Source organism: Mobula hypostoma, chromosome 3 (assembly GCF_963921235.1).
Source record: "Mobula hypostoma chromosome 3, sMobHyp1.1, whole genome shotgun sequence".
Taxonomy (NCBI): domain Eukaryota; kingdom Metazoa; phylum Chordata; class Chondrichthyes; order Myliobatiformes; family Myliobatidae; genus Mobula; species Mobula hypostoma.
In genome coordinates this window covers 114545759-114568929 of record NC_086099.1, presented here as the reverse complement: position 1 = coordinate 114568929, position 23171 = coordinate 114545759, and the positions used below count along the sequence as shown (strand labels likewise).

The window sequence follows — 23171 nt, the reverse complement described above, 5'->3', positions numbered from 1 at the left end:
AAGGCATTCCAGTTGACGTTATCAAAACAGTCCTGTAGCATGGAGGCCGATTGGTCGGACCAATACTGGACAGTTTTAACTATGGCCGCCTCTTGTTTCAGCTTCTGCCTGTACATGGGCAGAAGCGGGATGGAGCAGTGATCAGACTTCCCAAACAGTGGACAGAGGAACGCTTTGTAATCATTGCAGAAGGGAGAGTAGCAGTAGTCGAGTGTGCTATCTCCCTGTGTGCTCACCTGAATGTGTTGTCAAAACTTCAGAGAGACTTTAGTCAGCAATGCTTTATTAAAGTCACCGACAATGATGAAGGCAGCCTCTAGGTGTGCAGTCTCCAGGGTGCTAGTGGTCTCGTACAGTTCCTTGAGAGCCAGGTCAGTTTCAGCCTGTGGCACAATAGACAGAGCTGTGATAATAACAGCCATGATCTCCCTTGGTAGCCTGAAAGGTCTACACAGCAGCACCAGGTATTCTTGATCCAGGGAACAAAATGATATGAGGGCATGCACATTCCAGGGGTCGCACCAAGCATTATTGACCATGAGGCATACCCCACCTCCTTTACTCTTCCCAAAAAAGTTTTTAAGACCTGTCCGCCTGCAACAGGGGGTTCCCAGAGAACTCGATGGCATGAACCAATACCTCCTCTATCAACCAGCTCTCCCTGAAGCACAAGACGTTACATTCCTTTGTTTCCCGCTGGTAGGAGATTCTGGCTCTCAGTTTGCTGTCCAGGGACTGAACATTAGCCATGAGTACACTTGGGAGTGGCAGCCGATTAGTACGCTGTCTCAACCTCACCAAGACGCCGGCCCTTCTCGCTCGCTTCCGAGGTAGTGATGCATATACTGCTTCCTCAGCACTACCTATCCTCCATTTATCTTCATATCATCCGCAAACTTTGCCACAAAGCCATCAATTGCATTATCTAAACTACTGACAATGTGAAAAGTAGCGGTCCCAATACTGACCCCTGAGGAACACCACCAGTCACTGGCAGTCAACTAGAGAAGCCTCCCTTTATTCCTATTTGCCTGTCAGCCATTTCTCTATCCATTACAGCATCTTTTCTGTAATGCCATTAGATTTTATCTTAAGTAGTCTCATGTGTAGCACTTTATCAAATACCTTCTGAAATTCCAAGTAAATGACATCTATTGCCTCTCCTCTGTCCACTTCGCTTGTTACTTCCTCGAAGAGCTCTAACAGATTTGTCAGGCTAGATTTCCTTTGACAGAAACCATGCCAACTTTGTCTTATTTTATGATTACTCTCCAAGTACCCAGAAACCTCATCCTTAATAATACACTTTCCCAGCCACTGAGGTTAGGTTAACTGGCCTATAATTTTCTTTCTTTTGCCTTTCTCCTTTCTTAAAGAGTGGAGTAACATTTGCAATCTTCCAGTCCTCCAAGACCATGCCAGAATCAAGTGATTCTTGAAAGATCATGACCAATGCACCCGTTATCTCTTCAGCAACCTCTCTCAGGACTCTGGGATGTAGTCCATCTGGTCCAGGTGACTTATCCACCTTAAGACCTTTGAGTTTGCCTCGCATTATTTCCTTTGAAATAGCAATGGCACTCACTCCTGCTCCCTTACACTTACGGACCTTTGTCACACTGTTAGTGCTTTCCACAGTGAAGACAGATGCAAAAGTACCCATTAAGTCCTTCTCCCATTTCTTTGACCCCATTACTACCTCACCAGCATCATTTTCCAGTGATCCAATAAAGTTATTCTTTATATAACTGAGAAAACTTTTGGTATCCTGCTTTATATTATTGGCTAGTCTGCCATCATATTTAATCTTTACCCTTCTTTAGCTTTTTAAGCTTTTTAGTTGCCTTTTGTTGGATTTTAAAAGCTTCCAAATCATCCAAATTCCCACTCACTTTTGCTACCTTGTATGCCCTTTCATTGGCTTTTATTCAGTCCTTAACTGCTTTTGTTGGCCACGGTTGCCTACCCCTGCTAATTGAGAACAACTTCTTCTGTTGGATATGTCTACCCTACGCCTTGTGAACTATTCCCATCTCTGCTCTGCCATCATCCCTGCCAGTATCCTCCTCCAATCCACGTGGGCATGCCTCTGTAATTCCCTTTATTCCATTGTGATAGTGATATATGAAACTTATGCTTCTCCCTCTCAAATTACCGTATGAATTCAATCATATTATGATCACAGCCTCTTAAGAGCTCCTTTATCTTAAGCTCCCTAATAAGATCTGGGCTATTACATGACATACAATCTAAGATGGGCTTCCCCCGAGTAGACTCAAGCACAAGCTGCTCTAAAAAGCTACCTTGTAGGAATTCAACAAATTCCCTCTCTTGCAATCTGACACCAACCTGATTTTCTCAATCCCCTTGCATATTGAAGTCCCCCATTACAATTGTGTCACTACCCTTATCACATGCCTGTTCCAGCTCCCTTTGCAATCTTAGCCCCACATCTTGGCTACTATTTGGAGGCCTATATATGATTCCCATAATGGTATTCCTACCCTTGCTGTTTCTTAACTCCACCCACAAAGATTCAACATTCTCTGACCAACGCATCACAGCAAATTCCTCACATATGTAAATGTACGTGGTGAATAATGCTTCTCTAAGTGAAGGTGGTTCCCGGTCATACCCTGTCCAAATCTCTTCCCCATTACTCTGAAGGCGGGAGGAGAAGATGGTGGCGTGATGCAGCTCGCAGCGGCCACTCCAGTGGTGATGTCTGTTATTTGTCAAGTAGGGTGCCATGCACAATCCTGATTTGATGGAGACGGACGTGAAAGCACAGAGGAACATCTGGTGAAACTTCTGAAATGCCTGCTTCACTGCTGCTGCTACTGTGTGGTCCAGAATCTCCAGAAGAGAAGGCACTGAGTCCTTGGCTTTACTTGTTGCTCGGTGGCCAGGGCGGGGTCGAAGCGCTCGGCAGAGGATGGTGCTCAGACAGGCTGTGTCGGAGGCTCCAAGTTTTCGGACGGACTCAGAGTCCGCTGTGGTCAGGTGCTTCCAATGGTGCTGCATCGGCAAGTTTGCGGCGCTTGGAGATTCTGCCGCCTGTGTGAGATGATGAGTCTACCGGGACTTTGAGACTTTTTTTTACCGTGCCCATGGTCTGCTCTTTATCAAATTACAGTATTGCTTTGCACTGTTGTAACTATATGTTATAATTATGTGGTTTTGTCAGTCTTAGTCTTGATCTATCTTGTGTTTTCTTGTGATATCATTCTGGAGGAATGTTGTATCATTTTTTTAATTCATGCATTTCTAAATGACAATAAACGAGGACAGAGTGTCCTCATAATCTAACCTATACCCTCAAAATTTCAAAAAAAAAATCAAGATTATTTACTATCAAATCCAGTACACAAGTGTAAAGAACAACACAATAATTATTACTCCAGATCTAATGCAGCATAAGCACATCACAACAAGATAAAGAACACAATAATTAAAAAACACAATAAATATAAATAGTTAAGATAGTTGATATAGAGAGAGTGACTGTATGTCCAGACAGTGATGCTAGACACAGGAGTGTCTGTACATAAGGTGACTCTGACAGGAAATGATAAAGTAGTGCTGGTTCGGGGTGTGGAGGGGAGGGTTAGTGGGTGGAGGTGTTGATCAGCCTTACTGTTTGGGGAAAGTAACTTTTTTAAAGTCTGGTGATCCTGGTGTGGATGCTACGTGGGCTCCTCCCTAATGGGAGTGGGAGGGGGAGTAACAGTCCATGAGCAGGGTGAGTGGGATCCTTCCTGATATTTCTGGCCTTTTTTGAGCATCTTTCTGTATCCTATCCCGCCACCTATCCTATGCACCTCATCCATGTTCCGACTAACCTCCCCTGCTCCAGGGAGAGTATTATACCTTCTCCAGTGACTCTTCCATGTCAGGCAACATCCCACACCCTCTCGAGGACCATGGTACCCTTCCCATGGCACTCCCTCCAACACCCCTGCTCCCAAGTACAGCCTCACCCTCAACGAGTAGCAGCTCAGTGTCTTCTTCCCATCCGCCTGTTGAACAACTCTCCATGGCCAGCTGGTCCACGGCAAGCTGGCCTCCCTTGCCTGTGTGTGGAGAAAGATGTGAGGGGTGAATTTAGTACAAGAAAAGAGAGACCAACCCCCACCTACCCTCCCAATCACAATGACGACACCAACGGCTCCACTTTCTGACACACTCAAGGAGAGTTGGCTTTGCACTAAACACGAACAAACTTTTACACGCACTGCTGATAACAGGAGATAGTGCAGCTCTTTACAGTAGCACAGAGGTGGGTTCTACTCCCGTCGCTGTCCGAACACTCTCCCGTGACTGCCTGGGCTTTTTCCAGGTGCTCCAGTTTTCTCCCACATTCCAAAGATGCGCAGGTTAGCGAGTTGTGCGCGGGAGCATGGCGGCCCTTGGGGGCTGACCCCAGCACACCCTCGGACTCTCTGGTCGTTGACACAAACGACTCGTCTCACTGTTCGTTTCAATGTATGTGTGACAAAGAAAGCTGATCTTTATCTTTGAAGCATCCAGAGCATCTGGTAGAGCTATTCCACAAAGAGAAGAGAAGGGGTCACAGACTGCACACCACTACAGAAGGCCCTGCCTCAGGAAGCAGGGCCTTCTGTAGTGTCTGTGACCCCTTCTCTTCTCTTTGTGGAGATGATGCCTCAGGAAGCAGCATCCATCGTCGATGGTTCTTCATCATCGAGGTCACACACTCTTCTCGCTCCTACGACCAAGTATGAAGTCCAACATCTTTATTTGTCAGACATTTAAACGTACAATGAAATGTGCATGACCAACAAAGTACGAGCAAATCATAAACGCAAGCCATTTGCCAGATCCTGGTGCTCAGCAGGCCAGGCAGTACACATGGGAACCAAGGAAGATTCAATGTGTTGGGCCAAGGCCTTTCATCAGCACTGGAAAGGACTTGGTAAGAAGGCAGAAGAAAGTGGGGCGGTGGGGGAGGGGGGCGAGGTGAAGGCAGAAGGTGATGGGAGGTGAAGGAGGACGGGGATGAAGAGAGAAGATGATGGGGGGTGAAGACAGCAGGTGATGGGAGTTGAAGGAGGACGGGGATGAAGAGAGAAGGTGATGGGGGGGAAGACAGCAGGTGATGGGGGGTGATGCAGGGGTGAAGGAGGACAGAGATGAAGACAGAAGGTGATGGGGGGTGAAGGAGGACGGGGGATGAAGACAGAAGGGGATGGGGGGGTGAAGACAGAAGGGGATGGGGGGGTGAAGACAGAAGGGGATGGGGGGTGAAGACAGAAGGTGATGGGAGGTGAAGGAGGATGGGCGATGAAGACAGAAGGTGATGGGGGTGAAGGAGAATATGTGAAGGCAGAAGAAAGTGGAGGGGTAAAGGAGGATGGGGATGAGGGCAGAAGGTGATGGGGGGTAAAGGAGGATGGGGATGAGGGCAGAAGGTGACGGGGAGGTGAAGGAGGACGGGGATGAAGACAGAAAGTGATGGGTAGGTGAAGGAGGACAGGGGATGAACAAAGAATGTGATGGGGGGGTGAAGGAGAACGGGGTGAAGGCAGAAGAAAGTGGAAGGGTAAAGCAGGATGGGGATGAGGGCAGAAGGTGATGGGGGCAAAGGAGGATGGGAGATGAAAACAAAAGGTGAGGGGGAGGTAAAGGAGGACGGGATGAAGACAGAAGGTGATGGGGGTGAAGGAGAACAGGGGATGAAGGTAGAAGGTGATGGGGAGATGAAGGACAGGATATGAAGACAGAAGGTGATGGGGGGGTGAAGGAGGACAAGGGATGAAGACAGAAGGTGATGGGGGTGAAGACAGAAGGTGATGGGGGGGTGAAGGAGGACAAAGGATGAAGACAGAAGGTGATGGGGGTGAAGACAGAAGGTGATGGGAGGTGAAGGAGGACGGAGGATGAAGGCAGAAGTTGATGGTGAGGTGAAGGAGGACAGGGGATAAAGACAGAAGGTAATGGGGGTGAACACAGAAGGTAATGGGGGTGAACACAGAAGGTGATGGGGAGATGAAGGAGGATGGGGGATAAAGACAGAAGGGGATGGAGGATGAAGGAGGACAGGCGATGAAGACAGAAGGTGATGGGGAGGTGAAGGAGAACAGGGGTTGAAGACAGAAGGTGATGGGGAGGTGAAAGAGGACGGGGATGAAGACAGAAGGTGATGGAGGATGAAGGAGGACAGGCGATGAAGACAGAAGGTGATGGAGGATGAAGGAGGACAGGCGATGAAGACAGAAGGTGATGGAGAGGTGAAGGAGGACGGGGGATGAAGACAGAAGTTGATGGGGGGGTGAAGGAGGACAGGAGATGAAGACAGAAAGTGATGGGGGGTGAAGGAGGATGGGGGATGAAGACAGAAGGTGATGGAGAGGTGAAGGAGGACGGGGGATGAAGACAGAAGGTGACGGGGAGTGAAGGAGGATGGAGGATGGAGGAAGAAGGCAGAAGTTGATGGTGGGGTGAAGGAGGACAGGGGATGAAGACAGAAGGTGATGGGGGGTGAACACAGAAGGTGATGGGGAGATGAAGGAGGATGGGGGTGAAGACAGAAGGGGATGGGGTGAAGGAGGACAGGGGATGAAGACAGAAGGTGATGGGGGTGAAGACAGAAGAGACGGGGAGGTGAAGAAGGACGGTAGATGAAGACAGAAGGTGACGTGGAGGTGAAGGAGGACGGGGGATGAAGGCAGGTGATGGGGATGAAGACAGAAGGTGACGGGGAGGTGAAGGAGAACAGGGGTTGAAGACAGAAGGTGATGGGGAGGTGAAAGAGGACGGGGAGTGAAGATAGAAGGTGACGTGGAGCTGAAGGAGGACGGGGGATGAAGACAGAAGGTGATGGGGGGTGAAGGTGGACGGGGTATGATGGCAGAAGGTGATGGGGAGGTGAAGGAGAACAGGGGTTGAAGACAGAAGGTGATGGGGAGGTGAAGGAGGACGGAGATGAAGACATAAGGTGATGGGTGGTGAAGGAGGACGGGGAGTGAAGACAGAAGGTGACGTGGAGGTAAAGGAGGATGGGGGTGAAGACAGAAGGGGATGGGGTGAAGGAGGACAGGGGATGAAGACAGAAGGTGATGGGGGGTGAAGAAAGAAGGAGACGGGGAGGTGAAGAAGGACGGTAGATGAAGACAGAAGGTGACGTGGAGGTGAAGGAGGACGGGGGATGAAGGCAGGTGATGGGGATGAAGACAGAAGGTGACGGGGTGGTGAAGGAGAATAGGGGTTGAAGACAGAAGGTGATGGGGAGGTGAAAGAGGACGGGGATGAAGACAGAAGGTGATGGGGAGGTGAAGGAGGACGGTGGATGAAGACAGAAGGTGATGGGGGGTGAAGGTGGACGGGGTATGATGGCAGAAGGTGATGGGGAGGTGAAGGAGGACGGGGCATGAAGACAGAAGGTGATGGGGGGTGAAGGAGGACAGAGGATGAAGACAGGTGATGGGGGTGAAGGAGGACAGGGGATGAAGACATAAGGTGATGGGGGGTGAAGGTGGACGGGGTATGAAGGCAGAAGGTGATGGGGAGGTGAAGGAGGACGGGGCATGAAGACAGAAGGTGATGGGGGGGTGAAGGAGGACAGAGGATGAAGACAGAAGGTGATGGGGGTGAAGGAGGACAGGGGGTGAAGACATAAGGTGATGGGGGGTGAAGGTGGACGGGGTATGAAGGCAGAAGGTGATGGGGGGTGAAGAAGAATGGGGGATGAAGACAGAAGGTGATGGGGGGTGAAGCAGGATGGGGGTTGAAGACAGAAGGTGATGGGGGTGAAGGAGGACAGGGGATGCAGACATAAGGTGATGGGGGGTGAAGGTGGACAGGGTATGAAGGCAGAAGGTGATGGGGAGGTGAAGGAGGACAGAGGATGAAGACAGAAGGTGATGGGGGTGAAGGAGGACGGGGTATGAAGGCAGAAGGTGATGGGGAGGTGAAGGAGAACGGGAGATGAAGGCAGAAGGCGATGGGGGGGTGAAGAAGGACAGGGGATGAAGACATAAGGTGATGGAGAGGTGAAGGAGGATGAGGGATGAAGACATAAGGTGATGGGTGGTGAAGGAGGACGGGGAGTGAAGATAGAAGGTGACGTGGAGCTGAAGGAGGACGGGGGATGAAGGCAGGTGATGGGGGATGAAGACTGAAGGTGACGGGGAGGTGAAGGAGAACAGTGGTTGAAGACAGAAGGTGATGGGGAGGTGAAGGAGGACGGGGATGAAGACATAAGGTGATGGGTGGTGAAGGAGGACGGGGAGTGAAGACAGAAGGTGACGTGGAGGTGAAGGAGGACGGGGGATGAAGGCAGGTGATGGGGGATGAAGACTGAAGGTGACGGGGAGGTGAAGGAGAACAGGGGTTGAAGACAGAAGGTGATGGGGAGGTGAAGGAGGACGGGGATGAAGACAGAAGGTGATGGGGAGGTGAAGGAGGACAGGGGATGAAGACAAGGTGATGGGGGGTGAAGAAGAATGGGGGATGAAGACAGAAGGTGATGGGGAGGTGAAGGAGGACAGAGGATGAAGACAGAAGGTGATGGGGGTGAAGGAGGACGGTGGATGAAGACAGAAGGTGATGGGAGGTGAAGGAGGACGGGGGATGAAGACAGAAGGTGATGGGGGGTGAAAGTGGACGGGGTATGAAGGCAGAAGGTGATGGGGAGGTGAAGGAGGACGGGGCATGAAGACAGAAGTTGATGGGGGGTGAAGGAGGACAGGGGATGAAGACAGAAGGTGATGGGGGGTGAAGGAGAACGGGAGATGAAGGCAGAAGGCGATGGGGTGGTGAAGAAGGACAGGGGATGAAGACATAAGGTGATGGAGAGGTGAAGGAGGATGAGGGATGAAGACAGAAGGTGATGGGTGGTGAAGGAGGACAGGGAGTGAAGATAGAAGGTGACGTGGAGCTGAAGGAGGACGGGGGATGAAGGCAGGTGATGGGGGATGAAGACTGAAGGTGACGGGGAGGTGAAGGAGGATGGGGGTGAAGACAGAAGGGGATGGGTGAAGGAGGACAGGGGATGAAGACAGAAGGTGATGGGGGGTGAAGACAGAAGGAGACGGGGAGGTGAAGAAGGACGGTAGATGAAGACAGAAGGTGACGTGGAGGTGAAGGAGGACGGGGGATGAAGGCAGGTGATGGGGATGAAGACAGAAGGTGACGGGGTGGTGAAGGAGAACAGGGGTTGAAGACAGAAGGTGATGGGGAGGTGAAAGAGGACGGGGATGAAGACAGAAGGTGATGGGGAGGTGAAGGAGGACGGGGGATGAAGACAGAAGGTGATGGGGGGTGAAGGTGGACGGGGTATGATGGCAGAAGGTGATGGGGAGGTGAAGGAGGACGGGGCATGAAGACAGAAGTTGATGGGGGGTGAAGGAGGACAGGGGATGAAGACAGAAGGTGATGGGAGGTGAAGGAGAACGGGAGATGAAGGCAGAAGGCGATGGGGGGGTGAAGAAGGACAGGGGATGAAGACATAAGGTGATGGAGAGGTGAAGGAGGATGAGGGATGAAGACAGAAGGTGATGGGTGGTGAAGGAGGACGGGGAGTGAAGACAGAAGGTGACGTGGAGGTGAAGGAGGACGGGGGATGAAGGCAGGTGATGGGGGATGAAGACTGAAGGTGACGGGGAGGTGAAGGAGAACAGGGGTTGAAGACAGAAGGTGATGGGGAGGTGAAGGAGGACGGGGATGAAGACAGAAGGTGATGGGGAGGTGAAGGAGGACAGGGGATGAAGACAGAAGGTGATGGGGGGTGAAGAAGAATGGGGGATGAAGACAGAAGGTGATGGGGAGGTGAAGGAGGACAGAGGATGAAGACAGAAGGTGATGGGGGTGAAGGAGGACGGTGGATGAAGACAGAAGGTGATGGGGGGTGAAAGTGGACGGGGTATGAAGGCAGAAGGTGATGGGGAGGTGAAGGAGGACGGGGCATGAAGACAGAAGTTGATGGGGGGTGAAGGAGGACAGGGGATGAAGACAGAAGGTGATGGGGAGGTGAAGGAGAACGGGAGATGAAGGCAGAAGGCGATGGGGTGGTGAAGAAGGACAGGGGATGAAGACATAAGGTGATGGAGAGGTGAAGGAGGATGAGGGATGAAGACAGAAGGTGATGGGTGGTGAAGGAGGACAGGGAGTGAAGATAGAAGGTGACGTGGAGGACGGGGATGAAGGCAGGACGGGGGGTGATGAAGGCAGGTGATGGGGGATGAAGACTGAAGGTGACGGGGAGGTGAAGGAGGAGGGGGTGAAGACAGAAGGGATGGGTGAAGGAGGACGGGGATGAAGACAGAAGGTGATGGGGGGTGAAGACAGAAGGAGACGGGGAGGTGAAGAAGGACGGTAGATGAAGACAGAAGGTGACGTGGAGGTGAAGGAGGACGGGGGATGAAGGCAGGTGATGGGGATGAAGACAGAAGGTGACGGGGAGGTGAAGGAGAACAGGGGTTGAAGACAGAAGGTGATGGGGAGGTGAAAGAGGACGGGGATGAAGACAGAAGGTGATGGGGAGGTGAAGGAGGACGGGGGATGAAGACAGAAGGTGATGGGGGGGTGAAGGTGGACAGGGTATGATGGCAGAAGGTGATGGGCAGGTGAAGGAGGACGGGGCATGAAGACAGAAGTTGATGGGGGGTGAAGGAGGACAGGGGATGAAGACAGAAGGTGATGGGGGGTGAAGGAGAACGGGAGATGAAGGCAGAAGGCGATGGGGTGGTGAAGAAGGACAGGGGATGAAGACATAAGGTGATGGAGAGGTGAAGGAGGATGAGGGATGAAGACAGAAGGTGATGGGTGGTGAAGGAGGACAGGGAGTGAAGATAGAAGGTGACGTGGAGCTGAAGGAGGACGGGGGATGAAGGCAGGTGATGGGGGATGAAGACTGAAGGTGACGGGGAGGTGAAGGAGGATGGGGGTGAAGACAGAAGGGGATGGGTGAAGGAGGACAGGGGATGAAGACAGAAGGTGATGGGGGGTGAAGACAGAAGGAGACGGGGAGGTGAAGAAGGACGGTAGATGAAGACAGAAGGTGACGTGGAGGTGAAGGAGGACGGGGGATGAAGGCAGGTGATGGGGATGAAGACAGAAGGTGACGGGGTGGTGAAGGAGAACAGGGGTTGAAGACAGAAGGTGATGGGGAGGTGAAAGAGGACGGGGATGAAGACAGAAGGTGATGGGGAGGTGAAGGAGGACGGGGGATGAAGACAGAAGGTGATGGGGGGTGAAGGTGGACGGGGTATGATGGCAGAAGGTGATGGGGAGGTGAAGGAGGACGGGGCATGAAGACAGAAGTTGATGGGGGGGTGAAGGAGGACAGGGGATGAAGACAGAAGGTGATGGGAGGTGAAGGAGAACGGGAGATGAAGGCAGAAGGCGATGGGGGGGTGAAGAAGGACAGGGGATGAAGACATAAGGTGATGGAGAGGTGAAGGAGGATGAGGGATGAAGACAGAAGGTGATGGGTGGTGAAGGAGGACGGGGAGTGAAGACAGAAGGTGACGTGGAGGTGAAGGAGGACGGGGGATGAAGGCAGGTGATGGGAGATGAAGACTGAAGGTGACGGGGAGGTGAAGGAGAACAGGGGTTGAAGACAGAAGGTGATGGGGAGGTGAAGGAGGATGGGGGCTGAAGACAGAAGGTGATGGGGGTGAAGGAGGACAGGGGATGAAGACAGAAGGTGATGGGGGGGTGAAGGAGGACAGAGGATGAAGACAGAAGGTGATGGGGGTGAAGGAGGACAGGGGATGAAGACATAAGGTGATGGGGGTGAAGGAGGACAGGGGATGAAGACATAAGGTGATGGGGGGTGAAGGTGGACGGGGTATGAAGACAGAAGATGATGGGGTGAAGAAGGATGGGGTATGAAGGCAGAAGGTGATGAGGGGTGAAGGAGGACGGGGCATGAAGGCAGAAGGTGATGGGGGGTGAAGGAGGATGGGGGATGAAGACAGAAGGTGATGGAGAGGTGAAGGAGGACAGGGGATGAAGACAGAAGGTGACGGGGAGGTGAAGGAGGATGGAGGATGAAGGCAGAAGTTGATGGTGGGGTGAAGGAGGACAGAGGATGAAGACAGAAGGTGATGGGGGGTGAAGACAGAAGGTCATGGGGAGATGGAGGAGGATGGGGGGTGAAGACAGAAGGTGATGGGGTGGTGAAAGAGGACGGTGGATGAAGACAGAAGGTGATGGGGGGTGAAGACAGAAGGTGACGGGGAGGTGAAGGAGGACGGGGATGAAGGAAGAAAGTGATGGGGAGGTGAAGGAGGATGGGGGATGAAGGCAGAAGTTGACGGTGAGGTGAAAGAGAACAGGGGATGAAGACAGAAGGTGATGGGGAGGTGAAGGAGGACGGGAATGAAGGCAGAAGGTGATGGGGAGGTGAAGGAGGACGGGGGATGAAGACAGAAGGTGATGGAGAGGTGAAAGAGCACGGGGGATGAAGGCAGATGGTGATGGAGAGGTGAAGAAGGACGGGGGAAGAAGACAGAAGGTGATGGGGGGTGAAGGAGGACGGGGATGAAGACAGAAGGTGATGGAGAGGTGAAGGAGTACAGGGGATGAAGACAGAAGGTGATGGGGGGTGAAGACAGAAGGTGATGGGGGGTGAAGACAGAAGGTGATGGGGAGGTGAAGGAGGACAGGGGATGAAGACAGAAGGTGATGGAGAGCTGAAGTACAGGAATGAAGACAGAAGTTGATGGGGGGGTGAAGGAGGACAGGGGATGAAGACAGAAGGTGATGGGGGGTGAAGACAGAAGGTGATGGGGAGATGAAAGAGGATGGGGGGTGAAGACAGAAGGGGATGGGAGTGAAGGAGGACGGGGATGAAGACAGAAGGTCATGGGGAGGTGAAGGAGGACGGTGGATGAAGACAGAAGGTGATGGAGAGGTGAAAGAGAACGGGGGATGAAAGCAGAAGGTGATGGAGAGGTGAAGGAGTACAGGGGATGAAGACAGAAGGTGATGGGGGGTGAAGGACTGAAGGTGATGGGGAGGTGAAGGAGGACAGAGGATGAAGACAGAAGGTGATGGAGAGGTGAAGGAGGACGGGGATGAAGACAGAAGTTGATGGGGGGGTGAAGGAGGACAGGGGATGGAGACAGAAGGTGATGGGGGGTGAAGGAGGACGGGGATGAAGACAGAAGGTGAAGGGGGGTGAAGGTGGACGGGGTATGAAGGCAGAAGGTGATGGGGGGGTGAAAGAGGACGGCGGATGAAGGCAGGTGATTGGGGATGAAGACTGAAGGTGACGGGGAGGTGAAGGAGAACAGGGGTTGAAGACAGAAGGTGATGGGGAGGTGAAGGAGGCCGGGGATGAAGACAGAAGGTGATGGGGAGATGAAAGAGGATGGTGGTGAAGACAGAAGGGGATGGGGTGAAGGAGGATGGGGATGAAGACAGAAGGTCATGGGGAGGTGAAGGAGGACGGTGGATGAAGGCAGAAGGTGATGGAGAGGTGAAAGAGAGCGGGGGATGAAGGCAGAAGGTGATGGAGAGGTGAAGGAGTACAGGGGATGAAGACAGAAGGTGATGGGGGGGTGAAGACAGAAGGTGATGGGGAGGTGAAGGAGGACAGAGGATAAAGACAGAAGGTGATGGGGGTGAAGGAGGACAGGGGATGAAGACATAAGGTGATGGGGGGTGAAGGTGGACGGGGTATGAAGGCAGAAGGTGATGGGGAGGTGAAGGAGGACGGGGTATGAAGACAGAAGGTGATGGGGGTGAAGGAGGACAGGGGATGAAGACAGAAGGTGATGGGGGGTGAAGGAGAACGGGAGATGAAGGCAGAAGGTGATGGGGGGGTGAAGAAGGACAGGGGATGAAGACATAAGGTGATGGAGAGGTGAAGGAGGATGAGGGATGAAGACAGAAGGTGATGGGTGGTGAAGGAGGACGGGGAGTGAAGACAGAAGGTGACGTGGAGGTGAAGGAGGACGGGGGATGAAGGCAGGTGTTGGGAGATGAGAGGGACAGGGGATGAAGAAGTGGGGGGAGGGGGAGGAGAGGGACAGGGGATGAAGACAGAAGGTGATGGGGAAGTGAAGGAGGACGGGGATGAAGACAGAAGGTGATGGGGAGGTGAAGGAGGACGGGGATGAAGACAGAAGGTGATGGGGGGTGAAGTAGGACGGGGCATGAAGACAGAAGTTGATGGGGGGTGAAGGAGGACAGGGGATGAAGACAGATGGTGATGGGGGGTGAAGGAGAACGGGAGATGAAGGCAGAAGGTGATGGGGGGGTGAAGAAGGACAGGGGATGAAGACATAAGGTGATGGAGAGGTGAAGGAGGATGAGGGATGAAGACAGAAGGTGATGGGTGGTGAAGGAGGACGGGGAGTGAAGACAGAAGGTGACGTGGAGGTGAAGGAGGACGGGGGATGAAGGCAGGTGTTGGGAGATGAAGACTGAAGGTGATGGGGAGGTGAAGGAGAACAGGGGTTGAAGACAGAAGGTGATGGGGAAGTGAAGGAGGACGGGGATGAAGACAGAAGGTGATGGGGAGGTGAAGGAGGACGGGGATGAAGACAGAAGGTGATGGGGGGTGAAGGAGGACAGGGGATGAAGACAGAAGGTGATGGGGAGGTGAAAGAGGACGGGGATGAAGACAGAAGGTGATGGGGAGGTGAAGGAGGACGGGGGATGAAGACAGAACGTGATGGAGAGGTGAAGGAGGAAGGGGGATGAAGACAGAAGGTGATGGAGAGGTGAAGGAGAACGGGAGATGAAGGCAGAAGGTGATGGGGGTGCAGGAGGATAGGGGATGAAGACAGAAGGTGATGGAAAGGTGAAGGTGGACGGGGGATGCAGACAGAAGGTGATGGGGGGGTGAAAGAGGATGGGGAATGAAGACAGAAGGTGATGGAGAGGTGAAGGACGGGGGCTGAAGACATAAGGTGATGAGGAGGTGAAGGAGGACAGGGGATGAAGACAGAAGTTGATGGGGGGGTAAAGGAGGACGGGGATGAAGACAGAAGGCGATGGGGGATGAAGACCGATGGGGGATGAAGACAGAAGGCGATGGGGGGTGAAGACAGAAGGCGATGGGGGGTGAAGACAGAAGGCGATGGGGGGTGAAGACAGAAGGCGATGGGGAGGTGGAGGAGGACTGGGGATGAAGACAGAAGGTGATGGAGAGGTGAAGGAGGACGGGGGATGAAGACAGAAGTTGATGGGGGGGTTGAAGGAGGACAGGGGATGGAGACAGAAGGTGATGGGGGGTGAAGGAGGACGGGGATGAAGACAGAAGGTGATGGAGAGGTGAAGGAGGACAGAGAATGAAGACAGCAGGTGACGGGGAGGTGAAGGAGCACGGGGATGAAGGAAGAAAGTGATGGGGATGAAGGAAGAAAGTGATGGGGGGTGAAGGAAGAAAGTGATGGGGTGAAGGAAGGAAGTGATGGGAGGGTGAAGGAGGACATGGGATGAAGACAAAAGGTGATGGGGCGTGACGGAGGACAGGGGATGAAGACATAAGGTGATGGGGGGTGAAGGTGGACGGGGTATGAAGGCAGAAGGTGAAGGGGGGTGAATGTGGACAGGCGATGAAGACAGAAGGTGATGGGGAGTGAAGGAGGATAGGCGATGAAGACAGAAGTTGATGGGGGGTGAAGGAGGACGGGGAGTGAAGACAGAACGTGATGGGGGGGTGAAGACAGAAGGTGATGGGGAGATGAAAGAGGATGGGGGGTGAAGACAGAAGGGGATGGGGGTGAAGGAGGACGGGGATAAAGACAGAAGGTCATGGGGAGGTGAAGGAGGACGGTGGATGAAGACAGAAGGTGATGGAGAGGTGAAGGAGGACGGGGGATGAAGACAGAAGGTGATGGGGGGTGAAGGAGGACGGGGGATGAAGACAGAAGGTGATGGAGAGGTGAAGGAGGACGGGAGATGAAGACAGAAGGTGACGGGGAGTGAAGGAGGATGGAGGATGGAGGATGAAGGCAGAAGTTGATGGTGGGGTGAAGGAGGACAGGGGATGAAGAAGTGGGGGAAGGGGAGGAGAGGGAATGGGGGGTGAACACAGAAGGTGATGGGGAGATGAAGGAGGATTGGGGTGAAGACAGAAGGGGATGGGGTGAAGGAGGACAGGGGATGAAGACAGAAGGTGATGGGGGTGAAGACAGAAGGAGACGGGGAGGTGAAGGAGGACGGTAGATGAAGACAGAAGGTGATGGGGGTGAAGGAGGACGGGGATGAAGGCAGGTGATGGGGGATGAAGACAGAAGGTGACGGGGAGGTGAAGGAGGACAGGGGATGAAGACAGAAGGTGACGGGGAGGTGAAGGAGGACAGGGGATGAAGACAGAAGGTGATGGGGAGGTGAAGGAGGACGGGGATGAAGACAGAAGGTGATGGGGGGTGAAGGTGGATGGGGTATGATGGCAGAAGGTGATGGGGAGGTGAAGGAGGACGGGGCATGAAGACAGAAGGTGATGGGGGGGTGAAGGAGGACAGAGGATGAAGACCGAAGGTGATGGGGGGGGTGAAGGAGTACAGGAATGAAGACAGAAGTTGATGGGGGGGTGATGGAGGACAGGGGATAAAGACAGAAGGTGCTGGGGGTGAAGGAGAACGGGAGATGAAGGCAGAAGATATTCGGGGGTGAAGGAGGAAAGGGAATGAAGACATAAGGTGATGGGGAGGTGAAGGAGGACGGGGGATGAAGACAGAAGGTGATGGGGGATGAAGACAGAAGGTGATGGCGGGTGAAGACAGAAGGCGATGGGGGGTGAAGACAGAAGGTGACGTGGAGGTGAAGGAGGACGGGGGATGACGGTAGCTGATGGGGGATGAAGACAGAAGGTGACGGGGATGTGAAGGAAAACAGGGGTTCAACACAAGTTGATGGGGGGGTGAAGGAGGACAGGGGATGAAGACAGAAGGTGATGGGGGTGAAGGAGCACGGGGATGAAGACAGAAGGTGATGGAGAGGTAAAGGAGGACAGGGGATGAAGAGAGAAGGTGATGGGTAGGTGAAGGAGGACGGGGATGAAGGCAGAAAGTGATGGGGAGGTGAAGGAGGATGGGGGACGAAGGCAGATATTGATGGTGAGGTGAAGGAGGACAAGGGATGAAGACAGAAGGTGATGGGGGGTGAAGACAGAAGGTGATGGGGAGATGAAGGAGGATGGGGGGTGAAGACAGAAGGGAATGGGGGTGAAGGAGGATGGGGGATGAAGACAGAAGGTGATGGGGGGTGAAGACAGAAGTTGACGTGGAGGTGAAGGAGGACGGGTATGAAGACAGAATGTGATGGGGAGGTGAAGGAGAACAGGGGTTGAAGACAGAAGGTGATGGGGAGGTGAAGGAGGACGGGGATGAAGACAGAAGGTGATGGGGAGGTGAAGGAGGACGGGGATGAAGACAGAACGTGATGGGGAGGTGAAGGAGGAAGGGGGATGAAGACAGAAGGTGATGGAGAGGTGAAGGAGAACGGGAGATGAAGGCAGAAGGTGATGGGGGTGCAGGAGGATAGGGGATGAAGACAGAAGGTGATGGAAAGGTGAAGGTGGACGGGGGATGCAGACAGAAGGTGATGGGGGGGTGAAAGCGGATGGGGAATGAAGACAGAAGGTGATGGAGAGGTGAAGGACGGGGGCTGAAGACATAAGGTGATGAGGAGGTGAAGGAGGACAGGGGATGAAGACAGAAGTTGATGGGGGGGTAAAGGAGGACGGGGATGAAGACAGAAGGCGATGGGGGATGAAGACAGAAGGCGATGGGTGAAGACAGAAGGCGATGGGGGGTGAAGACAGAAGGCGATGGGGGGTGAAGACAGAAGGCGATGGGGAGGTGAAGGAGGACTGGGGATGAAGACAGAAGGTGATGGAGAGGTGAAGGAGGACGGGGGATGAAGACAGAAGTTGATGGGGGGGTTGAAGGAGGACAGGGGATGGAGACAGAAGGTGATGGGGGGTGAAGGAGGACGGGGATGAAGACAGAAGGTGATGGAGAGGTGAAGGAGGACAGAGAATGAAGACAGCAGGTGACGGGGAGGTGAAGGAGCACGGGGATGAAGGAAGAAAGTGATGGGGATGAAGGAAGAAAGTGATGGGGGGTGAAGGAAGAAAGTGATGGGGTGAAGGAAGGAAGTGATGGGAGGGTGAAGGAGGACATGGGATGAAGACAAAAGGTGATGGGGCGTGACGGAGGACAGGGGATGAAGACATAAGGTGATGGGGGGTGAAGGTGGACGGGGTATGAAGGCAGAAGGTGAAGGGGGGTGAATGTGGACAGGCGATGAAGACAGAAGGTGATGGGGAGTGAAGGAGAAAGAGGATGGGGGGTGAAGACAGAAGGGGATGGGGGTGAAGGAGGACGGGGATAAAGACAGAAGGTCATGGGGAGGTGAAGGAGGACGGGGGATGAAGACAGAAGGTGATGGAGAGGTGAAAGAGAACGGGGGATGAAGGCAGAAGGTGATGGAGAGGTGAAGGAGGACAGGGGATGAAGACAGAAGGTGATGGAGAGGTGAAGGAGTACAGGGGATGAAGACAGAAGGTGATGGGAGGTGAAGACAGAAGGTGATGGGGGGTGAAGGAGGACAGGGGATGAAGACAGAAGGTGATGGGGGGGTGAAGGAGGACGGGGGATGAAGACAGAAGGTGATGGGGATGAAGACAGAAGGCGATGGGGGTGAAGACAGAAGGTGATGGGGGTGAAGACAGAAGGCAATGGGGGTGAAGACAGAAGGCGATGGGGAGGTGAAGGAGGACTGGGGATGAAGACATAAGGTGATGGGGGGTGAAGGTGGACGGGGTATGAAGGCAGAAGGTGAAGGGGGGTGAAGGTGGACGGGGTATGAAGGCAGAAGGTGATGGGGGTGAAGGAAGACAGGCGATGAAGACAGAAGGTGATGAAGAGGTGAAGGAGTACAGGGGATGAAGACAGAAGGTGATGGGTGGTGAAGACAGAAGGTGATGGGGAGGTGAAGAAGGACAGGGGATGAAGACAGAAGGTGATGAAGAGGTGAAGGAGTACAGGGGATGAAGACAGAAGGTGATGGGTGGTGAAGACAGAAGGTGATGGGGAGGTGAAGAAGGACAGGGGATGAAGACAGAAGGTGATGGAGAGGTGAAGGAGTACAGGAATGAAGACAGAAGTTGATGGGGGGGTGAAGGAGGACGGGGGATGAAGACAGAAGGTGATGGGGGGTGAAGACAGAAGGCGATGGGGGGTGAAGACAGAAGGCGATGGGGGGTGAAGACAGAAGGCGATGGGGGGGTGAAGGAGGAAAGGGTATGAAGACAGAAGGTGACGGGGGGGTGAAGGAGGACGGGGGATGAAGACAGAAGGGGATGGGGGGTGAAGGAGGACAGGGGATGAAGACAGAAGGTGACAGGGAGGTGAAAGAGGACAGGGGATGAAGGCAGGTGATGGGGGATGAAGACAGAAGGTGACGGGGAGGTGAAGGAGGACAGGGGATGAAGACAGAAGGTGACGGGGAGGTGAAGGAGGACAGGGGATGAAGACAGAAGGTGATGGGGAGGTGAAGGAGGATGGGGAGGTGAAGGAGGACGGGGATGAAGACAGAAGGTGAAGGGGGGGTGAAGGAGGAGAGGGGATGAAGACAGAAGGTGACGGAGAGGTGAAAGAGAACAGGGGTTGAAGACAGAAGGTGCTGGGGAGGTGAAGGAGGACAGGGATGAAGACAGAAGGTGATGGGGAGGTGAAGCAGGATGGGGGATGAAGACAGAAGGAGATGGGGGTGTGAAGGAGGATGGGAGATGAAGACAGAAGGTGATGGGGGTGTGAAGGAGGACAGGGGATGAAGACAAAATGTGAGGGGGTGAAGACAGAATGTGATGGGGAGGTGAAGGAGGAAGGGGATGAAGACAGAAGGCTATGGGGGTGAAGGAGGACAGGGGATGAAGACATAAGGTGATGGAGAGGTGAAGGAGGACGGGGGTTGAAGACAGAAGTTGATGGGGGGGTGAAGGAGGAAAGGGTATGAAGACAGAAGGTGACGGGGGGGTGAAGGAGGACGGGGGATGAAGACAGCAGGTGATGGAAAGGTGAAGGAGGACAGGGGATGAAGACAGAAGGTGACGGAGAGGTGAAGGAGGACAGGGGATGAAGAGAGAAGGTGACGGGGAGATGAAGAGGACGATGGGTGAAGACAAAAGGTGATGGGGGGTGAAGGAGGACAGGAGATGAAGATAGAAGGTGATGGAGAGGTGAAGGAGGACAGGAGATGAAGACAGAAGGTGATGGGGGTGAAGACAGAAGGTGATGGGGGGTGAACAGAGAAGGTGCTGGGGAGGTGGAGGAGGACGGGGGGGTGCAGGAGGACAGGGGGGTGCAGGAGGACAGGGGATGAAGACAGAAGGTGATGGAGAGGTGAAGGAGGACGGGGGATGGTGATGGGGGGGTGGAGGACAGGGGATGAAGACAGAAGGTGATGGGGTGGTGAAGGAGGACGGGGGATGAAGACAGAAGGTGATGGGGTGAAGGAGGATGGGAGATGAAGACAGAAGGTGATGGGGATGAAACAGAAGGCAATGGGGACGTAAGGAGGACAGGGGATGAAGGTCGAAGGGGATGGGGGTGAAGGAGAACGGGGGATGAAGACAGAAGGTGATGAGAAGGTGAAGGAGTACAGGAGATGAAGACAGGTGATGGGGAGGTGAAGGAGGACTGAGATGAAGACAGAAGGTGATGGGAGGTGAGGGACGAGGGATGAAGACAGGTGATGGGAGGTAAAGGAGGACGGGAGATGAAGAGAGAAGAAAGTGGGGGGGGCAAAGGAGGATGGGGATAAGGGCAGAAGGTGATGGGGAGGTGAAGGAGGACGGGGATGAAGACAAAAGGTGATGGGGGGTGAAGGAGGATAGGAGATGAAGACAGAAGGTGATGGAGAGGTGAAGGAGGACAGGGGATGAAGACAGAAGGTGACGGGGAGGTGAAGGAGGACAGGGGATGAAGAGAGAAGGTGACGGGGAGATGAAGGAGGATGGGGGGTGAAGACAGAAGGTGATGGGGGGGTGAAGGAGGACAGGAGATGAAGATAGAAGGTGATGGGGGGGTGAAGGAGGACAGGAGATGAAGATAGAAGGTGATGGGGGGGTGAAGGAGGACAGGAGATGAAGATAGAAGGTGATGGAGAGGTGATGGAGAGGTGAAGGAGGACAGGAGATGAAGACAGAAGGTGATGGGGGGTGAAGACAGAAGGTGATGGGGGTGAACAGAGAAGGTGCTGGGGAGGTGGAGGAGAGGGACGGGGGGATGAAGAAGTGTGGGGATGGGGCGTGCAGGAGGACAGGGGATGAAGACAGAAGGTGATGGAGAGGTGAAGGAGGACGGGGGATGGTGATGGGGGGGTGAAGGAGGACAGGGGATGAAGACAGAAGGTGATGGGGTGGTGAAAGAGGACGGGGGATGAAGACAGAAGGTGATGGGGGTGAAGGAGGATGGGAGATGAAGACAGAAGGCGATGGGGACGTAAGGAGGACAGGGGATGAAGGTCGAAGGGGATGGGGGTGAAGGAGAATGGGGGATGAAGACAGAAGGTGATGAGAAGGTGAAGGAGTACAGGAGATGAAGACAGGTGATGGGGAGGTGAAGGAGGACGGAGATGAAGACAGAAGGTGATGGGAGGTGAAGGAGGACGAGGGATGAAGACAGGTGATGGGAGGTAAAGGAGGACGGGAGATGAAGAGAGAAGGAAGTGGGGGGGCAAAGGAGGATGGGGATAAGGGCAGAAGGTGATGGGGAGGTGAAGGAGGACAGGGGATGAAGACAGAAGGTGACGGGGAGGTGAAGGAGGACAGGGGATGAAGAGAGAAGGTGACGGGGAGATGAAGGAGGACGGGGGGTGAAGACAGAAGGTGATGGGGGGGTGAAGGAGGACAGGAGATGAAGATAGAAGGTGATGGAGAGGTGAAGGAGGACAGGAGATGAAGACAGAAGGTGATGGGGGTGAAGACAGAAGGTGATGGGGGGTGAACAGAGAAGGTGCTGGGGAGGTGGAGGAGGACGGGGGGAGAAGACAGAAGGGGATGGGAGTGCAGGAGGACAGAGGATGAAGACAGAAGGTGATGGAGAGGTGAAGGAGGACGGGGGATGGTGATGGGGGGGTGAAGGAGGACAGGGGATGAAGACAGAAGGTGATGGGGTGATGGAGGACGGGGGATGAAGACAGAAGGTGATGGGGGTGAAGGAGGATGGGAGATGAAGACAGAAGGTGATGGGGATGAAACAGAAGGCGATGGGGACGTAAGGAGGACAGGGGATGAAGGTCGAAGGGGATGGGGGTGAAGGAGAACGGGGATGAAGACAGAAGGTGATGAGAAGGTGAAGGAGTACAGGAGATGAAGACAGGTGATGGGGAGGTGAAGGAGGACGGAGATGAAGACAGAAGGTGATGGGGGGTGAAGGAGGACAGGGGGTGAAGACAGAAGGTGATGGGGGGTGAAGGAGAACGGAAGATGAAGGCAGAAGGTATTGGGGGGGAAGGAGGAAAAGGGATGAAAACATAAGGTGATGGGGAGGTGAAGGAGGACGGGGGATGAAGACAGAAGGTGACGGGGAGGTGAAGGAGGACAGGGGATGAAGACATAAGGTGATGGGGAGGTGAAGGAGGACGGGGATGAAGACAGGTGATGGGGGTTGAAGGAGGACGGAGGGTGAAGACAGAAGGGGATGGGGTTGAAGGAGGACGGGGGGGTGAAGACAGAAGGGGATGGGGGTGAAGGAGGTCAGGGAAGAAGACAGAAGGTGATGGGGAGGTGAAGGAGGACGGAGATGAAGACAGAAGGTGATGGGAGGTGAAGGAGGACGAGGGATGAAGACAGGTGATGGGAGGTAAAGGAGGACGGGAGATGAAGAGAGAAGAAAGTGGGGGGGCAAAGGAGGATGGGGATAAGGGCAGAAGGTGATGGGGAGGTGAAAGAGGACGGGGATGAAGGCAGAAGGTGATGGGGGGTGAAGGAGGACAGGGGATGAAGACAGAAGGGGATGGGGAGATGAAGGAGGACGAGGGGTGAAGACAGAAGGGGATGGGGGTGAAGGAGGACGGCGGATGAAGACAGAAGGTGATGCGGGATGAAGACAGAAGGTGACGGGGAGGTGTAAGAGAACAGGGGTTGAAGACAGAAGGTGATGGGGGTGTGAAGGAGGACGGGGGTTGAAGACAGAAGGTGATGGGGTGTGAAGGAGGATAGGAGATGAAGACAGAAGGTG

The 23171-nt window shown here is 53.8% G+C and overlaps 1 protein-coding gene across 1 annotated transcript in view; it reads right to left on the bottom strand.

Annotated features, from left to right (window-relative positions):
• The window catches only part of copa (COPI coat complex subunit alpha), a 198873-nt gene that overhangs the window by 79326 nt on the left and 96376 nt on the right, over window positions 1-23171 (bottom strand). The window contains exon 21 of the mRNA XM_063042473.1: window positions 3981-4073. Coding sequence (XP_062898543.1) covers window positions 3981-4073 — 93 coding nt within the window. The remainder of the gene's footprint in view (window positions 1-3980; window positions 4074-23171) is intronic.